The sequence below is a fragment of the Carassius auratus genome, chromosome 17 (genome assembly GCF_003368295.1).
Source record: "Carassius auratus strain Wakin chromosome 17, ASM336829v1, whole genome shotgun sequence".
Classification (NCBI taxonomy): Eukaryota; Metazoa; Chordata; class Actinopteri; order Cypriniformes; family Cyprinidae; genus Carassius; species Carassius auratus.
Genome location: NC_039259.1, coordinates 8787064 through 8805879, shown reverse-complemented (window position 1 = coordinate 8805879; position 18816 = coordinate 8787064). Strand labels below are relative to the sequence as shown.

Sequence of the window (18816 nt, the reverse complement as noted above, 5' to 3'; positions counted from 1 at the left end):
TCATACCTCATGTCATAACACTCTAAATGAGGGAAATGGTTAACAGAGGGAATGTCTAAAGCTTTGTGGAACATTTGTAAAAATTAAACCCTTTGGTTGAAACTTTACATTGTGGTGATTTTACAATAAATGTTTATTCTTGCTTTGTCATTCTGAGATTATCATAACTTTGCCCTCAAGACAGCCACAGTCTATTTACCTGTAGCATGAATATAACATGATTTTTTTCTTAACTGTGACATTTGGTTTAAAAGAAAGAAATTAAAGAATGAAAGAAATTCATATTTGATTGCAGAAAGTGTGTTTTAAAGCCATTTATAATGTTACAAAAGATTTCTGTTTTAAATAAATGCTGTTCTTCCAACAAAAATATAAAGCAGCCGAATGATTCAAATCCTTATAATAAAAATATAGGTTTCTATGTTTCTTTGGCACCAAATCATAATCATCAGAATGATTTCTAAAGGATCATGTCACACTAAAGCCTGGAGTAATGGCTAGTCAAAATTCAGCTTTTCCATAACAGGAATTAATATATATATATTTTTCCATTTTATGTACAAACAAAAGTAGATTTGCAAATGATAAACAACTGAAAGCAGTTGGGTAGAGCTCAGTGGTAAAGAGGAAAATACACGAGAGAGAATCCTTTACCCAGCACAGAAATGACTGTACGGGGCAGCCACAAATCTAAAGACAGGACCAGAGACGTCTCCCGAGCCATACATGACTGACTTAAATCTGACTTATAACTCTAGGTCCACTGGAATTATTTTATTTTATTTTATTTTATTTTATTACACCAGACAGTGAAGCAGGGGCCATAATAACTTGCAAAACCCAGACTTCTTGTTAAACCTTGTAAGGACAAGAAATAAGAAAATATTACAATAAGAAAGCAATGTTTTGATTTTGTTCTACATTGTGTGAAAATCAACTAGTGATCAACGATAAAGAATTTTATATAATTCATTATACACACTCTTAAAAATTGTCCCGTTAAAAAACAGTAAGTAACTGGCAGCACAGTTGCCAGCAAGTTACTGTTAAATTAACAGTGTCTTGCTGTTGTTGAAATTTACAGTTTGTTACTGTTTTTGGAAATACAGCATAAAGCTGTTATTTTATAAATTAACAATAAATTACTGTCAAAAGCATTAACAGTTAGTTGATGTTTTATTTTTTACTTTTAACTGTAAACTACAAACTGCTAAGAAAAAAAGGTGGAATTATTTTTCTAGATATTTCTTTAATTTTATGAATTAACCCTTTGAAGTCTTGCTATAAAACCATGTTTTAATACAACATACAGATATAGCCTTTGAAACAGTAAAATTCAACACAAAGTGTAACTTCACATTTGTTTTATTAAAACTTGAAAACTTGGAGAAAGAAAAAGCCACTTTAAATCACAAAATATTCTCAAAATTAGTGGCTGATGCAAGTGGTATGACTAAAACTTAAGCCTCAGAGTAAACTTTCGTTTAACTGAATAAACAAATAATTTACATAACATTAGAAAAAACTAAATGAGTGACTCAGCGAACTGCTGAGAGAATAAGAATTACTAAATTATTAGTGAATAAAAGTTACTGAATGAAGAAATAATTCAATGATGAATGAAGTCAAAATGTAGGTATTCAAGAATGAACACCTGAAAAAATTGTGCGACTTAACACACTAAAAGCATGTTTTTGTCATGTGTGAAGAGTATGTGTACGGTGTGTGTGTGTGGTATGTCAGTGGATGAGTGAGTTCAGTTATATGAAGTCCCACTCAAAGTCCATTAGCTTCTTAAGTAGACTGGCAACCCGAGTGTTGACTGATTTATTTTTGTGGCCGACCTTCCCTGTCCGCTTTGATAGGACTTGTCCACCCTTGTTGCCTTTTTCAGGATTTATTCCAATGAAGCGCCTGAAAAACAAATGCATACATTCAGAATTAGTGTGGGTAAAATTTTACATAACGAGAATGTGAATAGAAATTATCATATGATTCTAAGCATCTAACCTCTGAATGAATTGCAACGTGGATGCAGCCTCAGCTTGGTACTCCACATTGAAATTGTAGAAAGTTGAAAACACAGCAGCAAGTCCAGACAGAAAACTTGGCTGGATGACCTCACAGATTATTTGCCCCTCAAAACTAATCATCCATTCATGAATGCAGCTTCCTGGTTTTTCACCTAAAACATTTCAAAGAAAAAACAATGTCAGACAGTCATATAACACTAATTTTCTACTGCCAGATTGCAAACAAATGCAAGGGAAACTGAAATGATTTTACCTAGTCACAAAGCCCTGTTCTTTTAACATAACATATGCATTTCAAAATGCTGATTGTGGACTGGTCTGGACAGACACTGAAGTCAACATGTGCATTATACTGTGTATTGTGAAATAGTTGCTGCAATTTTTATGATTTATTTAACTCAATATTTTTGCTCAATACAGTTGAAGGGTTAAAAAAAAAAAAGTAATGAATTAGTCCCCCTCACTTTCAAAGAGTTTTCATTTTCAAAACACAAATGAAACTGTTTTTAATATTCTTTCATCATTTCTGTTCATCCATTAAAAGTCCAGTCAAATCCAGGGTAAATGGAAACTCAAACAAGTACAAAGACAACTGGGAAATATGCAGGAAGTCCTAGAAATAATCAAATATACTTGAAAAAACAAGTAAGAAATATGTTTCCTGTACTTTGAAGCTTTAAATGAGTATTTCACTTTCAGAACAACTATTTACAGATAATGTACTTACCCTGTTGTCATCCAAAATTTTCATGCCTTTCTTTCTTAAGTCGTAAAAAAAATTGTTTTTTTTTTTTTAATGAAAAATATTTAAGGAATTATCTCCATATAGTTGACTTCAATGGTGCAATGATGTGGACTTTAAGATGGGAATAAAACTGAGTTAATGTATCACATTTGACACTACACAAGTCAACATGGCATGCAAGGTCTACTGCTGGCTACAAATGTGATCTAGGTACCACCACACACTCATTGTGTTGTCTGTAAAGATGTGATTTTAAAGCTGCTAATTTAGGAAATTTCCTGTTACAGTCCTGGATGCAACAATGAAGAAACAAGTTAGGGGTATTGCTGTGAATCCTCATGTGCTTCACATAGACCACTGGAGTACTGCATTGCTGCCCGCATAACTGACACCCAAACATGCTGACAAGTCAAAATGGACAGTCTTTGGGAACGAAAAAACGTAACTCAAAAAATCTCAACAACAACAAAAGAAAATCTCCACTAAAATAAAACTGCCATTGGCCTACTGTACTGGGTAAAGTAACATTGCAATACAAACCAACAACGCAAAATAAATTAACATGAATTATTCTTACTGATTATTATATCGCGTAACTTATTCTATCAAGCCAACTTGGATCGAAACAATCCAAAATACAGCCAACAATAAAGTAACAAAACGACAACACTATTAAGAAAAACTTCCCTCGGAATACAGTTATGTACAAATTAGAAGAACAAGCTTACCCAAATTCGCAAGCACAACGTTATTGAAATCAACGTTTTGTCTAATATACACTATTAGGCATTAAATGAAAAGATAGCAAGCTAAAATTAGCAAACGAGGAGACGATAATTTCAGCGTGTTAAAGATACATCAATATTACTTCGTTGCTATTGTGTTAAAGGCTTACTTTGCAGAAGAGTTTATATCATGATGTTTGATTAAACTCACCTTGTAATCGGGAAATATCTGAATCAATCCAGCTCCAATCTATGATGCCGTTGGAACGTTGATGGTTTTAGCACTGAAATGGACATATTAAACAGTTACAGCCTCAGCATCCACTATTATGAAAGTTATTTGCACAGTTATTTGCAATTGCAAACGTGTATTTTGTGTGAAAGGAGCAAGGCAAAGGTGCACTCACCGGTTAAATCACAATATAAAGACGGATGAAAATCCACATGTGCTCGCTGCAGCTTTCTGTTCCCAAAATACTGTTAAGTACTGTTTTCTTTCCTTCGAGCAATAAATACGGTAAAATAACGTTCACGAGTTCACCCTTACATCTAATCTGAAGGCAAATAGTAGGCATATTTTGGCGTGCTGTCCTGGGGGAGGGGTCCGGGCCCGGAGCATAGCCCGAACCCAAATAACTCCCCCTATCCCAATTTGGGATAAATAGATTAGAAGTGAGGAGTTGGGGTGGAGGAGGGTTGCCGAAAAACTGTCGTGGGACAGGAGGTAGGAAGACTGGATATATATACGCGTACGTGCTATAAGATGATTAGCTAAACGAGATGCACCTGTACCAAATTGGATGATTATCTGATCGTGCTTCTCCCGAACTTTGTTAATAAAACCACATTTCACGAGTTCACCCTTACATCTAATCTGAAGGCAAATAGTAGGCATATTTTGGCGTGCTGTCCTGGGGGAGGGGTCCGGGCCCGGAGCATAGCCCGAACCCAAATAACTCCCCAAAAGAAGCTTAAAGCCATAGGACAGCAGCCAGAGAGATAAAATTTAGTTGCCCCCCAAAATATGCGTGTTGGGAAGAAAATGCAGAGCGACCTGGAGAGCCCGTGCAGTGTTCGACGAGAGCTGCGGCTCGCAACGTCTTACCAGCGAGCCCTCCATGCCGCTTATGGGAGGAGCACAATGCCAGATATCAAGAAATGAGGGACTCTTGCTGCCTCCGAAGGGAGCTGCGGCTCTGCTGCACCGGAAGGGAGAGTCCCTCTTGCGGCTGAGTACGAGGCGCGGTTTGTTGCATCTGATGGAGGGCTCTCACTGCGACTGAAGGGAGCCAGCGACTGTATCCCATCGGGAGGGAGATCCCTGGCCGCCATAGAGTATGCAACATAACTCGGACGGGGGGTTCACACTGCGACCGAAGGGAGCCGTGGGTCTGCTGCACCAGAAGGGAGAGCCCCGTCAGATGCTAAATAGGCAATGAGATTGGAGCCGCGGTTTGGCGCGTCGGATGAAGGGCTCCTAATGCAACCGAAGGGAGCCAGCGGCTGTACCCCATCGGGAGGGAGATCCCTAGCCATCGTGGAGCATGCAACATAACTCAGATGGGGGGTTCACACTGCGACCGAAGGGAGCTGTGGGTCTGCTGCACCGGAAGAGGAGCCCTAGTCCGATGCTGAGAAGGCAAAGAGACGCGACTGTTGGAGGGACTCCCGCTGCATCCGAAGGGAGCTGCGGCTCTGCTGCACCGGAAGGGGGAGTCCCCCATTGCGGGTTTATGGAGGCACGGTTTTTTGCCTCTGAGGGTTCTCCCAGCCTCCGTAGGGGGTTCGCAACTCTGCAGCAGGAGTGCTGCCCCGGAGGGGAGAGCCCTGATTGACGCTAACTAGAATACGACTGTTGGAGGGACTTTTGCTGCGTCCGAAGGGAGCTGCGGCTCTGCTGCACCGGAAAGGCGAGTCCCCCTTGCGAAGCGAGGCATGGCTTGATGCGTCTGATGGAGGGCTCTCACTGCGACCGAAGGGAGCCAGCAGCTCTATTCCCCCGGGAGGGAGAACCCTATCCGCCCTTGAGCATGCAACATAACTCAGACGGGGGGTTCACCCTGCGACCGAAGGGAGCCGTGGGTCTGCTGCACCGGAAGGGAGAGCCCCATCAGATGCAGAATAGGCAAGAAGATTCGAGGAACGGTTTGATGCATCGGATGGAGGGCTCCTGCTGCGACCGAAGGGAGCCAGCGGCTGTGTTCCCCCGGGAGGGAGATCCCGGTCCGCCCTTGAGCATGCAACATAACTCAGACGGGGGGTTCACCCTGCGACCGAAGGGAGCCGTGGGTCTGCTGCACCGGTAGGGGAGCCCCGTCCGATACGGAGTAGGCAAGAAAACGCGACTGATGGAGGGACTCTCGCTGCGTCCGAAGGGAGCTGCGGCTCTGCTGCACCGGAAGGGAGAGTCCCCCTTGCGACTGTATAAGCGGCTTAATTTGATGCATCGGATGGAGGGCTGTCACAACGACCGAAGGGGGCCTGTGGCTCTGCTGCACCGGGAGGGATACCCCCATCTACCGCTGAGCGCGCAGCGCAACTCAATGACAGATGAAAGGCTCACACTGCGACCGAAGGGAGCCACTGCCCAGCTGCACCGGAAGGGAGAGCCCTGTCCGATGCTGAAATAGGCAAGGAGATTGTAACGATGGCTGGAGGGCCCTTACTTTGGCCGAAGAAACGATAACTGAGAGGCTTCTATTATTCAAGTACACAACATGATTTAAGGAGGAATATATAACTTTTTTTTTTTTTTTTTTTTTTTTTTTTTGTCTGATGTCTGATGAACAACAACCGAGGGCATCTATCGGATTATGTGAGAGGCCCCTTTTGAGCTGCTTAAGATTAGGGCTGAAACGATTCCTCGAGTAACGCGATTACAAAAAATGATGTAGGCAAATTCCTCTGCTTCGAAGCCTCTTTTAATTTATTCTAAATCTCACGTCGGGTTCTTTCGCAATGAAATTTTTTTTTTTTTTTTTTTTTTTTTTTTTTTTTTTTTTTCTCTTTTTGAATGAATTAATCAAAATAGGTAATTGCACTTACATCCGATTCACGAATTAATATCTCTAAATATTAAGACGGAACAGTGTTTAAATGTAAATCCTGCATGTTCTGTGTGTCTCTGTTAATGAATGGAGCAGGAGCGCGACTTCCTTTTTCACACACACACTGAAGCGCGCATTACTCTCACGGTAATTTCTGCGTCTGCTGTCTCACTAAATGAGGACTTGAACACATGAACAACATCTCCAGAACTGCTCTGACAGTCAGTTCATGAGCATTTGACTTTAAGTAAAACTAGCGTCACATCACATACACAGAACTGAAAAGGTACGTCAACCCGACTAAATAAAGGTCCGGGGTCCTGACATTTTATCCTACCCATCAGATTTACTGTGCATGCGCACATCAGTATAATTAAGCAACAACACATTTTGTTACTCGATTAATTTTTTTTTTTTTTTTTTTTTTTTTTTTATACCAGAGTCGTTGATGAAATGAGGGTCCATCGTGAATTTAGATTGGGCGTTCCGGAGTTAGAAAAAAGCGAGCCTGATGAGGTTGAATTGGAGAATGGACATAAAATATATATTTTTATTTATTTATTTATTTATTTATTTATTTTTGAGGCTCTTGCGGCAGCGAGAATTGCGGCAGTAGGGAAGGATGGAAAGGGCTCCTGCGGGAGCAGACACTGCTATGGCAGTGGTGAAATATAGGTAGAGGCTCCTGCGGGAGCAGACACTGCTGCGGCAGTGGTGAAATATAGGTAGAGGCTCCTGCGGGAGCAGACACTGCTGCGGCAGTGGTGAAATATAGGTAGAGGCTCCTGCGGAAGCGGAGACTGCTGCGGCAGTGAGGAAAAAACAGAAAAGGCTCCTGCAGGAGCGGAGACTGCTGCGGCAGTGAGGAAAAAACAGAAAAGGCTCCTGCGGGAGCGGTCAATGCTGCGGCGGTGGGGAGATACAGAGAAAGCTCCTGCGGAAGGATGGCTGAAGTGAGGATTGACCATTACAGATAGATAGGGCATGTTAGGAGAGTTAGCTATGGTAGATTAGGAGTTTTAGTGAAAGGGGATGAGCTGGCGTTAGAGGGGTTGGCTGAAGAGGGTTCGAGATAGATATATAAATAAATAAAATAATCGGCCTGACCAATAATAGGTCTTGGTACCCTCTGCCTTCTGGCAAATCTGGAGCTGGAGGCCACTGAACAGAAAAATGGTTAGTAGCATGAGGGAGCGGAAGAGTTGAGGGCGCGTTTACGAATGGAGGCGGCCTCACGTTTGCTTCAGCTGCTGTAGCTGTGGGTCGTGGGAAGGGGCTGGGGTGTGTGATGTCTTGAAGAACCTGTGTAGCCTGCACTGCTAGCAGAAGTAACAGGATGGAAATACTGAGATGTGCAGGCCCGTGTTGCAAGTAAAAGTAGCTTCATGCTTGCTTTGGCTGCTGTAGTTGTTGGCTGATTTGACAATTGCTCAAACCTTGTCTGAATTAATACAGTCCTGTTGGAAAAGCATCTTTTCCTCTTGTTTTGGCCTTTGGGCCCTTTTAAACAGCCTCCGGAGCAGATAAATTTGGGATGCTGTTTTCCTGTTGTAGTATGGACTGTGAAAATAGAGGCTTTGAAACAATGTAGCATGTTTAGTTTTATAAACCATTGTACCAATAGACATGTCTATAGCAGTAACGTTAATTGCAGTAATTCAAATTCAAGCCGTTTCTAAAGACATTTACTTTGCATGCTTTTCATATAACAGTCCTAAAAAGACGATAGAAAATTTACTCACACTTGTTGTTCTGCAGCCAAACACGAGGCAGTAGCGTGAAAAATTCTGAATAATCATGCCAGTAAATGGTGAAATATGTCCTTAAATAATTGATCCTGCCGGAATAATTGCATGAAACTTATGTCTGTATCATCTCAGTGAGGTTTAAACATGCACAGTAAAGCAAATGTAATGTCTTTAGACATTTCGGTGTGGATGACAACTCTGCAAAAAGCCTTTGCTTCGTGGTTAAAAAGTGGCATCGTCATCGGACAAAGTTAAGTCATAACGCCGTTTAACAAATTTTGGCGTCTTCATAAGCGCATTCTATATATAACGTCTATTTAAATTGTTCAGATGAGCAAATCACGAGGTTTTCTTGCATGATTAGCATTTTAATTGTTTGGTCAGACGGTTCATATATTGATCTATATATTCACGTTCATAAATCGGGGATTAAACGTGGAATTTATCTTTTGTATGCTAAATATGTAAACCACATGTGCACAGTACCTATAACTGCGCTTTACATTTTGCAAGATTGACATGCTAAATGGCTAACTGACCCGGTTTACTCTCATCTTAACAAAATTGATAAGAGTTCCTTGCGTTTACGAACGACATGTATCTGTTTAATCAACTCGACATGTATACCGGTTTAGTCCTTTCGTTCACGAATGAGAGCTCTCGATCTCTGAGACTCATATGAAACTCGCTCATTGTGGATGACAACTCTGAAAAATTCTTCATGAATGAGTGTAAACCGAGAACGATTCGTTCGCCTAGAAGATTCATTCGAAAAAACGATTCTTTCACGAACGACATGCCACTACAACAACGCACGGTCTTCGCCGCTAGTGGAGGCAGCATTGAACTGCGACACGGCTGAAAAAGCGAGAGAGGTTTACTGCGGGGAGAACTGGAGCACGGCTGCGATCCAGCATTATAATAGAGCCCGGTCCTGGCGAGAAAATCGTGTTGCCGAGTGAGGCGAGCTCAAGGATTTGCACGAGCTTTTGGCCACAACGTGTGGCTTGGCGAGAAGAGCAGCTGACGCGATGACGCTTGTTGGTGTTCGGCGGATGGATATCTTCGTCGGAAGGAAGATTGGGCCTGTGATAAGATGACGGACAGCGCGAACCGAATGCTGACAGAGCGAACCGAATGCTGACAGAGCGAACCGAATGCTGACAGACGGTCTATGCCGAAAAACTGTCGTGGGACAGGAGGTAGGAAGACTGGATATATATACGCGTACGTGCTATAAGATGATTAGCTAAACGAGATGCACCTGTACCAAATTGGATGATTATCTGATCGTGCTTCTCCCGAACTTTGTTAATAAAACCACATTTAAATTGTATCTACGTCATTTCACCGAACGTAAATAAACAGGTAATCACTGCTTTTTAAAATAACAGGTTTATACTGTTAAAATTTTGACGTAAATTAACAGCAATTTTTAACAGTGCAGTATTTATATATTATTAATATATTTGTTTTTATATAAGTGAAATCATCCCATAAATGGCCCACTTGTAGTTGGATTTCCATATTTAACTGGGATAGGATGAAACGTGATTTTATCAGCAGAAAGCTTTTTTAAGTTAACATTTTAGAATGACTGACATGCTGAACACGACTGCGACATCACAATTGAAAAGTTCTACATAATTGCATTTAGTCATTCACAACAGTGACATTCTATGTGATTCTTGTTCTTTTATTTAAATGGACTGAAAAGCCAGGCAGATGATTGTGATGTCACAATAAATGATTGACTTTAATACAAAACATTCACACAGACTTTCAACGAATGCCAAACTCATGATGACAACATCATAATAAATAGTTGTTCTGTAACGGAATGAACTGAAAAAAAAAAAAAAAAAAAACCTTCACAGTTTTAAAGCAACTTGAGTGTCAATCACATGATTGTGGCATCAAAATAAATGATTGTTCTCTGTCTTTTACCACTGGGAATGAGGACGGTGATGCCAATGCAGACCCCTGTTGTAATCAGCATGCTCACCTGGCTGTACCTGCGGCCCAGTTTATCCAGACACAAATAGGCCACCAGTTTTGATGGTAGTTCTATGGCACCATAAGTAAACTGGGCCAGGTAGAAGTTCAGAACAAAACCACTGATGTTCAAACTGATGCCATAGTAAGTTATTCCCACTCTGAATCTGTGAAAACAATTAATATACAAACTTTGATATCTTAGTAAACCACATAGCTCTGACTAAAGACAAAAAAATTCCCACCAGGTGCTTCCAGTAAGCATAGCCAGTTTCCACATCTTAGAAGACCTCACAAGATCCAGATATGAGTACTTCTTGTCACCTCTGTCCTCAGCAATTCTAACATTGGCAAGGGTCTGAAAGGTCATGTCCTCAAAAGTTTAGGAAAAATACAGAAAATGTCATCGCTTCCTCAATATTGCATATTCATATGTTGCCTCTGGTTTGCTATATCTGAGGTTGTGTTGTCTGTTACTGGCTGAGTCACATTTGCTCAGGTAAAAATGGGTCTCTTCCATTCGTCCATTGGCCATGAGCCATCGTGCTGACTCTGGGATCCACCTAGAAGACAGGAATGTAGATGATTTGGGAAAACTGGACATCTGAGTCAATCATAGAAACAACTGACCTCCATGTGATCACTGCCAGTATGAGAGGAGCTGTTACAGTGATGACCAGAGGTCTCCAGTCATTGACGACATAAGCAATGACAGGCAATATCATAGTGCTGATTATAACACCAGCAAACATCCTGTGTGCTATATCAGCCCAGTCTATGCAGATGATTAATAATAAGTTCTATTTTTTACAGCAGAAGGTCAGTCAGTGCATTAGTGGCATGGATTCTTAAGTGGCTTTTCTCACAAGTTAAATCTTTGTGATAGTAAACTGACTTTATGAGTGAGTGAGTGAGTGAGTGAGTGAGTCATTCAATCATTCATTTAGTTCATTTAAAAATTGTGCTTCATATGGTACTAAACAAGTGTTGAGCTGTGTCCGTAAAATCTGTCTACTAAATACTACATTGAAGCATATTAATTATATTAAATGGTCACCCACAGACATGTTAGAAAGCACTTGCACGGTACAATGGAGATCATGCTGATGCCCGTAAGGCCCATTACAGTGAAGAACCTCATTATAGCAAACATAATAAAGGATTACTATATTAATTAATTTCCTACCATACCTGGAATAAACAGAATCCATGACAAATATATTTCCAGAAAAAAAAACGGAAATTTCAAAAGAACAGTATTTATTTTATGACAAGTAGAAGTCTTTAATGCATACAGAACTTGCTGAATAAAAAGCATTATTTTAATGATGTAGGATCAGTTAAATCAAAAATTGATCTCCTTGAGAGAACTGCAAACATCAGCCACATCTAAAGAATAACTACTTCTTCTCCAAAAACTGTCACTTCTACTGCCATCTAGGGTTTCTGTAACATGGTGCCATTATTAGAAGGACTGAACATGCAGCAACAAAAACTTGCATCAATTATGTCCAAGTCCAGCAAATAAATAAATAAATAAATAAATGTATGAATGAATACATAAATAAATAAAATAAAATAAAATAAAAAAAGGCTATAGGAGTGAAACACTTTCCTATCTTTCTCTCACTGCAAGTACACCGGAATGCATCTTTGGTCAGCTCACTCATTAAACACAAATAGTCTATTTGCTTACAATCAGGCATTTTCTATATAATTCGATATTTACTGCAGTAGCATTTGGTATAAGGTGTAGATAATAAGATAAACTATTTACAAAACGTTATTCTTAATGAGATGTGTCAAGTTAAAATAAAACAAATATTTTCCACTTATGTCTTTGATTGGATATGAGCTGTGGTTTGTCTTTATAATAACTTATGATATTACTCATATAATTCAATAGTTAAGTCTGAGTTGCTCATTTTATAAACATATATCTGTTGCCAATAAAATAATTATGATATGTGATATGTTGGTTTTTGATGGAAGTTGTCAATCATGGGAGAAGCCTTCCAAAGCTCATTAACAGAGGTCAGACTCAGGTAATGTGGAGCTGTCCAGGGTGCTGTCAAACAGAGCCCAGATACTAATGCTGCTGCTGTCCATGGTGCTGTGTGCAGGAACAAATTCTTATAGACAGAAATTAACTAAAGGGATTAATTAAATAAGTATTGTGACGAGTGGGGTGGGGCTGAGGGCTGTGGGACTCGAGACCTGTGGGTCGAGCAGGTGTCGCTCATCTCCAATCCCTCCACCAGCCTCGCTCGTTCCCACATCCCTCAGCCCCGCCCCACTCGTCACATGTATCTAAAGTTAATGCATAAGCAAAAAGACTGAATCTTGATTTTGTGAATTCTAAGAAAGCAAGAAAAACAGCATGCCGAGACTTCATGACTTCAAGACTTCAAGAGTTTTATTAATTATATACTTAAGGCAGGATCTGATGTTGAGTACAGCTTATTAAACTTGTCACTATGGCAGGATGTCTTTTTGTCCTTGTGAAGTGATTTACATATCACTGCGTTGTGTCTGCACAGATGGCCAACTTTAAAGGGATGTTACTCTGATTCTCTGTTGTGAAGCTGATAGGTTTCTTTCTGTGAAAGATAAATAATAAAGCAAATTATTGTGAATTTTTTTAAACGAGTAAAAGAAAAACTGACAAACATAATAACAACAAAGTTTTTATGTCAGGATTGAAAACTGATGTTTCCAAAAAGAAAACAATAATTCAAGATCTCTTCTTGTATTTCTTTGTGTTTTTTTCTTGTACCGAATTTCTTCAATGTCTTCTATGGTTTCTGGCAATCTTGTGTTGTTGGTTTCAGGGAGAAGCCAAGCGATGAGACCAGAAAAGATGGCCACCGTGCAGAAAATGACCTCTGGGAGGAGCTTCCACATGTCTTCTAAGAGCATGATAAGAGGAGAAATGGATGCTCCCAAACGAGCCATAAAACTGGCGTAGCCAACTCCATTCTGCCTATAGATGTGGAGGAGAGAGTACAGAATCATTTTAGGAACTGAGTTAGCTTAACTGAAAAGGAACATGGCAGACACTAACCTCATGACTGTTGGGTAGAGCTCAGTGGTGTATAAGATCACAGTTGTAAACGAAGCCTCTGAAAGTCCTTTACCCAACACTGCAATCACAGTGCGAAACGTCCAGAATTCTAAACCCATAGACACATAAACACAGAAATACTGTATTAATATTAGCTTGAATTGCATAGGTCCAACAACATTTTGTTATTGGTTTTCAGAGATGGACCATTCCATGTTGGCATCTATTGATTTGTCTTGTTTCTGTGATTTGCATCAAAATAAATAGAATTTGATTGGCTGTATGGCTTCAAAAAAAAAAAATATGGAAAGTGCTTTCTCACCCCTTTTAAAAGCTGATTCACATAACCATTTTTCTATCCTACTTATGCAAATTATATGGTAATTTGCATTTTATAATAGGCTTTTAGCATTATTTTTCCTGCTGGCCTTCACCCTGTCAGAATCATTATGGTGAATCTGTTTTTTGCTTGATTTAAAGTGCACTTGAAACTAAAGGGCTGCTTTGTTGGAAATTGAAATAACACATTTGATCTACAAACCTGTAGGTGTGATGATGTTAATGAGTATGCAGAATCCTGTGAGCACCAGTGTCCCAGTCTGACTGACTCTACGGCCAACCTTATTGAGACTAAAGTAGATGAGGATTTTTGCTGGCACTTCTATGGCTGCATAAATGAAGTGTGTCAGGTAAAGGTCAAGCCCAAAACTGGTGATGTTTAAGCTGATGCCGTAGTATGTGGAAGCAACTCCATACCTACAAATAGGAGAAGTGAAAGTATCTTCTTCGCTTCCACAAATTCAGAGGCGCTTTCTTTGAATATAAAATACTTAAATTAGTACACACGCAAAAACCTACCAGACTATGCCGGTGAAAATTGAGAGTCTCCTCAGCTGTGGGGTTTTGAACAGGTCCATGTAAGTGTAACTGTGACCCTGGTGTTCCGCAGTCATTACAGTGGACAAAGCCTTTGATGGAAACAGAAAGAAAGGTGTTTTAAACCCTTGCTGAATTTGAGTTCTTTGCAAATATTTAAAAGATGGCAAATGAGACCCTGTTTACCTCTGGTTTAACTCTAGATGTAAAGTCTCGTCTTTTGTTAAAAGTAGCACATTTTTGCAGATACTTGTACGCTGTTTCTGTCTTTCCATTTGCTATTAGCCACCGCGCTGATTCAGGGATCCACCTATGAAAGTATTAAGAAAAATAAAATTCTTCACAATAGAGTAAGGTTTTTTTTATTACAAACATTGATTTGAGGCAAAGCAAAGGAAGTGAAAGAGAATGGTGTAAATTACATGAATAAATGGCAATGGAATAGTATATTAATAGTAAAGTGTAAACAACAAAACATTCAATGCAAAATATATTTAAAAAAAGAGAGAAAGCTCTTGTGGATGAACAGAAATAGCCTATATATGATATAATGTGATGGAAGGTACAAAGGCTGTTTAATGTCATCTAGGACAAAGGACATTTGCAGGAGCTCATGGATGAAGCTAGTTGTACACATGAGCTTTATTATTGCGGAATTTACCAATTGGTTGTGAGAGGAACAAAAAATATATATATATTTACAGCTGAGAAAAAACATGACATGACCTTACAAACAGGCCCTGACTGTGATGAAGAATCAGGACTCTCATAAACAAACACCTTTCAAATAAAAACAATAATTGTGTATAATAATAATTACCACCAAATGCCTGTAGCAACAAGAAGAGGAGAAGTGACAGAGATTATCAGCATCCTCCAATCAGTGACCAGATAGGCAAAACCGGCCAGCAGCATGTTGCCTAAGCTCCAGGAAATACTGCCGAACACACCGATAAATGTACGGTGTTTAGTGTCCACCCACTCAATACCTGCAGAACAGATCACATTTAATCAGAAAAAATTACAAACATGTTACACAAAACATGTACAAAAGATTTTAAATATCTACAAACATCCATTGCATTCTACATGGTTTCCATTTTCCAGAAGAGTAAAGGGTAAGATAATTTAATAAAACAAAATTTTTAGTCTTAATATTTAACTTTCAGAAAACTGCAACTTTGTTATTCAAATTTTGCCTTTTTCATGAAGTGCTTTATTCAATACAGATGGTTTCAAAGCAGCCTCACAGTAACAGAGGAAAGTAACAGAATCAAATCTGAGAATAATTAAAATACAAGATCTAAAAAGACAACAGTGTCATTACTGACACAGTGTTCAGTGTTGATTCAATTCAGTTCAATGCAGAATTCATCTATTTTGAACCCAATTCAGCTATAAGCAGCTCTACACAGGACAATAGTGTCATTATTCAGCTCAGTTCAGTTCAGTTCTAGGCTTTGTTCTCATCTGATAGCGTCGGTGCAGTCGAATAACCATAACTGTTATTGGCCTTGTAAGAGTGAATTCTTTTCAATTTGGACCCCAAATTTTCGAGCCTGGACAAATGACTCAAGGTTTCTGAGACTAGTATAAAGGATAAAGGCTTCAGAAAAGACTTACTGAGAACAACTGATATGTTGGTGATTCCCGTCAGTGCGAATCCGGTCAGGAAGCGGAAGGCAGCAAACATGATGTAGTTGCTGGAGAAAGCACTAACAACACTGAACACTATAGCTGACACATAAGACACCAGCAGCATACTTCTACGACCATACCTGAACAACAACACACAGATGAACAAACAGCATACATAACATCAATACTGCATTCATGTAAGATTATGTATCTCTCTGTAATACACTCAGTATGTATACTTTAGGTACTAATATGTACTTTACATTTAAAGAACATATGTATCTTTAAGACACAAATATATAGTATTTTGGGGTAAATAAGGTACAAATATTAAATCTTTTTAAGTTTTGTACCTTAGGATACTACCCAACTGAGAGCTTCAGTCTTAAGAGCCTAAAGGTTTTTAAATGGAGGTTATTAGTGTTTTACTTGTCACAGAGCACTCCAAAGAACACAGTTCCAGCCATGACACCAACAAAAAATATGGTTGCTGATGCTTTGGCAAGTCCCCTCTTCTCACAAACTAAATCAAACTGATAGAAAATAAAGAGAGAGAAACAGGAAAAAGTGTGAGTGGTGAGAGAGCTGAGAGGGACCTGCAGGATAACACTGTCACATATCACTGGACTTTACCTGTGTGGCGAGAGTGCTAATGAACATGCTGTTGTCATACTCCCATCCATTCTGGCACGCGACTACAGCAACCTCTGAGGGGCTGGAAGAGTTTGACAGCAGGTGGAATTGAGGATAAGAGAACATGTGACAGCAAGCAGGAGTCCCATCATCCTGCACTGGAATACTGACAGTCAGTCTCTCCTCCTGAGTCAGATTCTCAAAGATTCCCTCAGTGCCCAGAAAGCTGATGTTACAATGGTGAGATGGGATGGCGGCTATAAAGTTGTTCAGCAGGAAGTGACACGGGATTGTGATGCGAGGTATAAACATCAGCAAGACCAGTGCAATCTGGTATCGCCCAAACCCACCCGTCTCTTCCAGAATGCTCTCAAACTTCATTGTCACCTCAGATTTCACAGACAATAGAACATCAATATTAAATAATTGATATAAAGTGATATCAAGTGATTTGATGACATTTGCTGAAGTTTGGGATCAGTAAGATTTTTTTTTAAGAAATGGCAGTGACAGTAAATACTTTCATAATGTTACAAAAACTGTATATTTCAAACAAGTGTTGTTCTTTTGAACTTTGAATTGATAAATCAGTTAGGATATGGTTGAAACCATCTGTTTTGCAAATCAGATTTTTTCAATGTTGTAATAAGGTCTTGTATTAAGCTGAAGTTATTCTACAAATGGACTTTGAAAACTCTGTGAACCAGCATGAACTCTTTTAAGTCCATTCCTTCACCCTGCATTAGCCTCATAGCAGGCAATGGACCACAGGGGGTTCAGCACTCTGTTTGAATTCTGTGCACAGCTGTGGAGACACACAACAGCTGGACTCGATTGCAAAAGGACACAACCTGTCTTAATACATTTTATTATTGCCTGATGGAAATTATTTCATTTTCGTTATACATAATGGTGGACACTTTAATCATATTCGTTTTTTTTTTTTCTACAATTAAAAACCCTCAAAAGCAATCAACACTTTATTCAGCTTTCAGTCAAGACATTCATTCAGTAGTAAAAAAAAAAAAAAAAAAAAAAAAAAATATATATATATATATATATATATATATATAATTTTTTTTAAAGTAACTCAAAAACAGTGATCACACCGATTAAATATAAATGTATTTTATGTCAGTCTGTTTTTGCACTGTTAGAAGCACAATTCAAACAGTAAAAAAAAAAAAAAACACCTCCAAGATTTAAAAGATACTCACCTTTGCAGCTTGATTATTAAAGTATAATCTTTGTAGAGTGTCGTGATGGTAAAGAACTTCAACAAGCAAAGTCAAAGACAGATAGAAAGTTACTGGAAGATACCAATGACCAGTTCTTCATAAATAAAAGGCTAAATGAAGCCCCTCCCCAAACACCCTTCATCTTTCCTCCCTCTCTGCCTCCTTCAGCCACAGGGAAAGATGCCGTTTTTGCCTGTTGCGTTCATGCATTTCTGCTTTCATATCCATCCTGCTACTTTTCTTTCAGTTTAGCATCGGAGCTCTTGCTGTACAATCCTCAGAGGAAATGGGAAGAGACATTTCACCATGGGGATTCACTGTAAAACCCTTCACACTAAAATCCCAATCAGAATAATCAGACAGGAGTAGGATGACGAGCAGTTAATTTGCAATCACTGTAATGGCAACTGACAGGTATTATACAATCAAATTATTACACAAAACCAGTTCAGCAACATGAACCAATCAATTAAAGAATCAGTGATCCCACTAGCTCAGCATCTTTGACTTTACATAATACCTTTTTATCTCAGTCCTCAATTAGTCTGAATCATGCAGACAGAACCCAAGCCTGTAGAGGCAAGATTAGACAATGTTTAGAAAGTGTTTTATTCCCCAATCTCATCTTGACAACTGTTTGTGCTTGAATAAATTGCTCTGTTTAAAGATTAGATAATAACAAATCAGAATATTAGAATGATTTCTGAAGGCTCATGAGAGATATACTAGTGGAAATCAGCTTTGCCATCACAGGAATTAGTTGCATTTTAAAATGCATTAAAATAATAAACAACTACTGTTTTAACAGCATTTCAGATCAAAATCTGAAAACAGTCTTGGCAAGCATAATACAGTAGTCTTATATATATGTATATAAAAACATTTTAAAATCTTACCAACCCCAAACATCCAATTGTATCCTCCAAGTTAACTAAGATCTATGATGAGGTGATCACATAGTGTTCTAAAGCTTTTCTGTTATTCCTCCATTATTTTGCAGATGATAATTCATTCATCTCACTTACACGACATGCAGATTTCCTAAGCAGAACATCCACTGAGTTTTTCTGGAGG

General features: G+C 39.2%; 1 protein-coding gene across 3 annotated transcripts; it reads right to left on the bottom strand.

Annotated features, from left to right (window-relative positions):
• Positions 1-12697: 12697 nt before the first annotated feature.
• On the bottom strand, positions 12698-18165 carry slc22a7b.4 (solute carrier family 22 member 7b, tandem duplicate 4). Of its 3 annotated transcripts, none has more exons than XM_026285605.1 (11): positions 17722-18165; positions 16505-16891; positions 16301-16404; positions 15857-16011; positions 15054-15222; positions 14420-14543; positions 14216-14325; positions 13899-14113; positions 13358-13466; positions 13070-13276; positions 12698-12893 (listed from the first exon to the last, which is right to left on the bottom strand). In XM_026285605.1, the coding sequence occupies exons 2-11, from the start codon at positions 16883-16885 to the stop codon at positions 12812-12814; spliced, it is 1656 nt and encodes a 551-aa protein (XP_026141390.1). In that variant the 5' UTR covers positions 16886-16891; positions 17722-18165; the 3' UTR covers positions 12698-12811. The 3 variants fall into 3 exon arrangements, with proteins under 3 accessions (XP_026141390.1, XP_026141393.1, XP_026141391.1); XM_026285608.1 differs by having other exon boundaries at positions 16505-16662; XM_026285606.1 differs by having other exon boundaries at positions 16505-16761; positions 17722-18164.
• Between the last annotated feature and the right edge of the window lie 651 nt (positions 18166-18816).

Bases quoted from the DNA above. Each gene is read 5' to 3' on its own strand.
- slc22a7b.4 (XM_026285605.1), bottom strand. From the start codon at position 16,885: ATGAAGTTTGAGAGCATTCTGGAAGAGACGGGTGGGTTTGGGCGATAC. The intron at 14,544-15,053 runs GTAATTATTATT...ATACTTTCATAG, and splicing joins GTTGCTACAGGCATTTGGTG to GTGGATCCCTGAATCAGCGC. The intron at 14,326-14,419 runs GTAAACAGGGTC...TTTCCATCAAAG, and splicing joins CATCTAGAGTTAAACCAGAG to GCTTTGTCCACTGTAATGAC.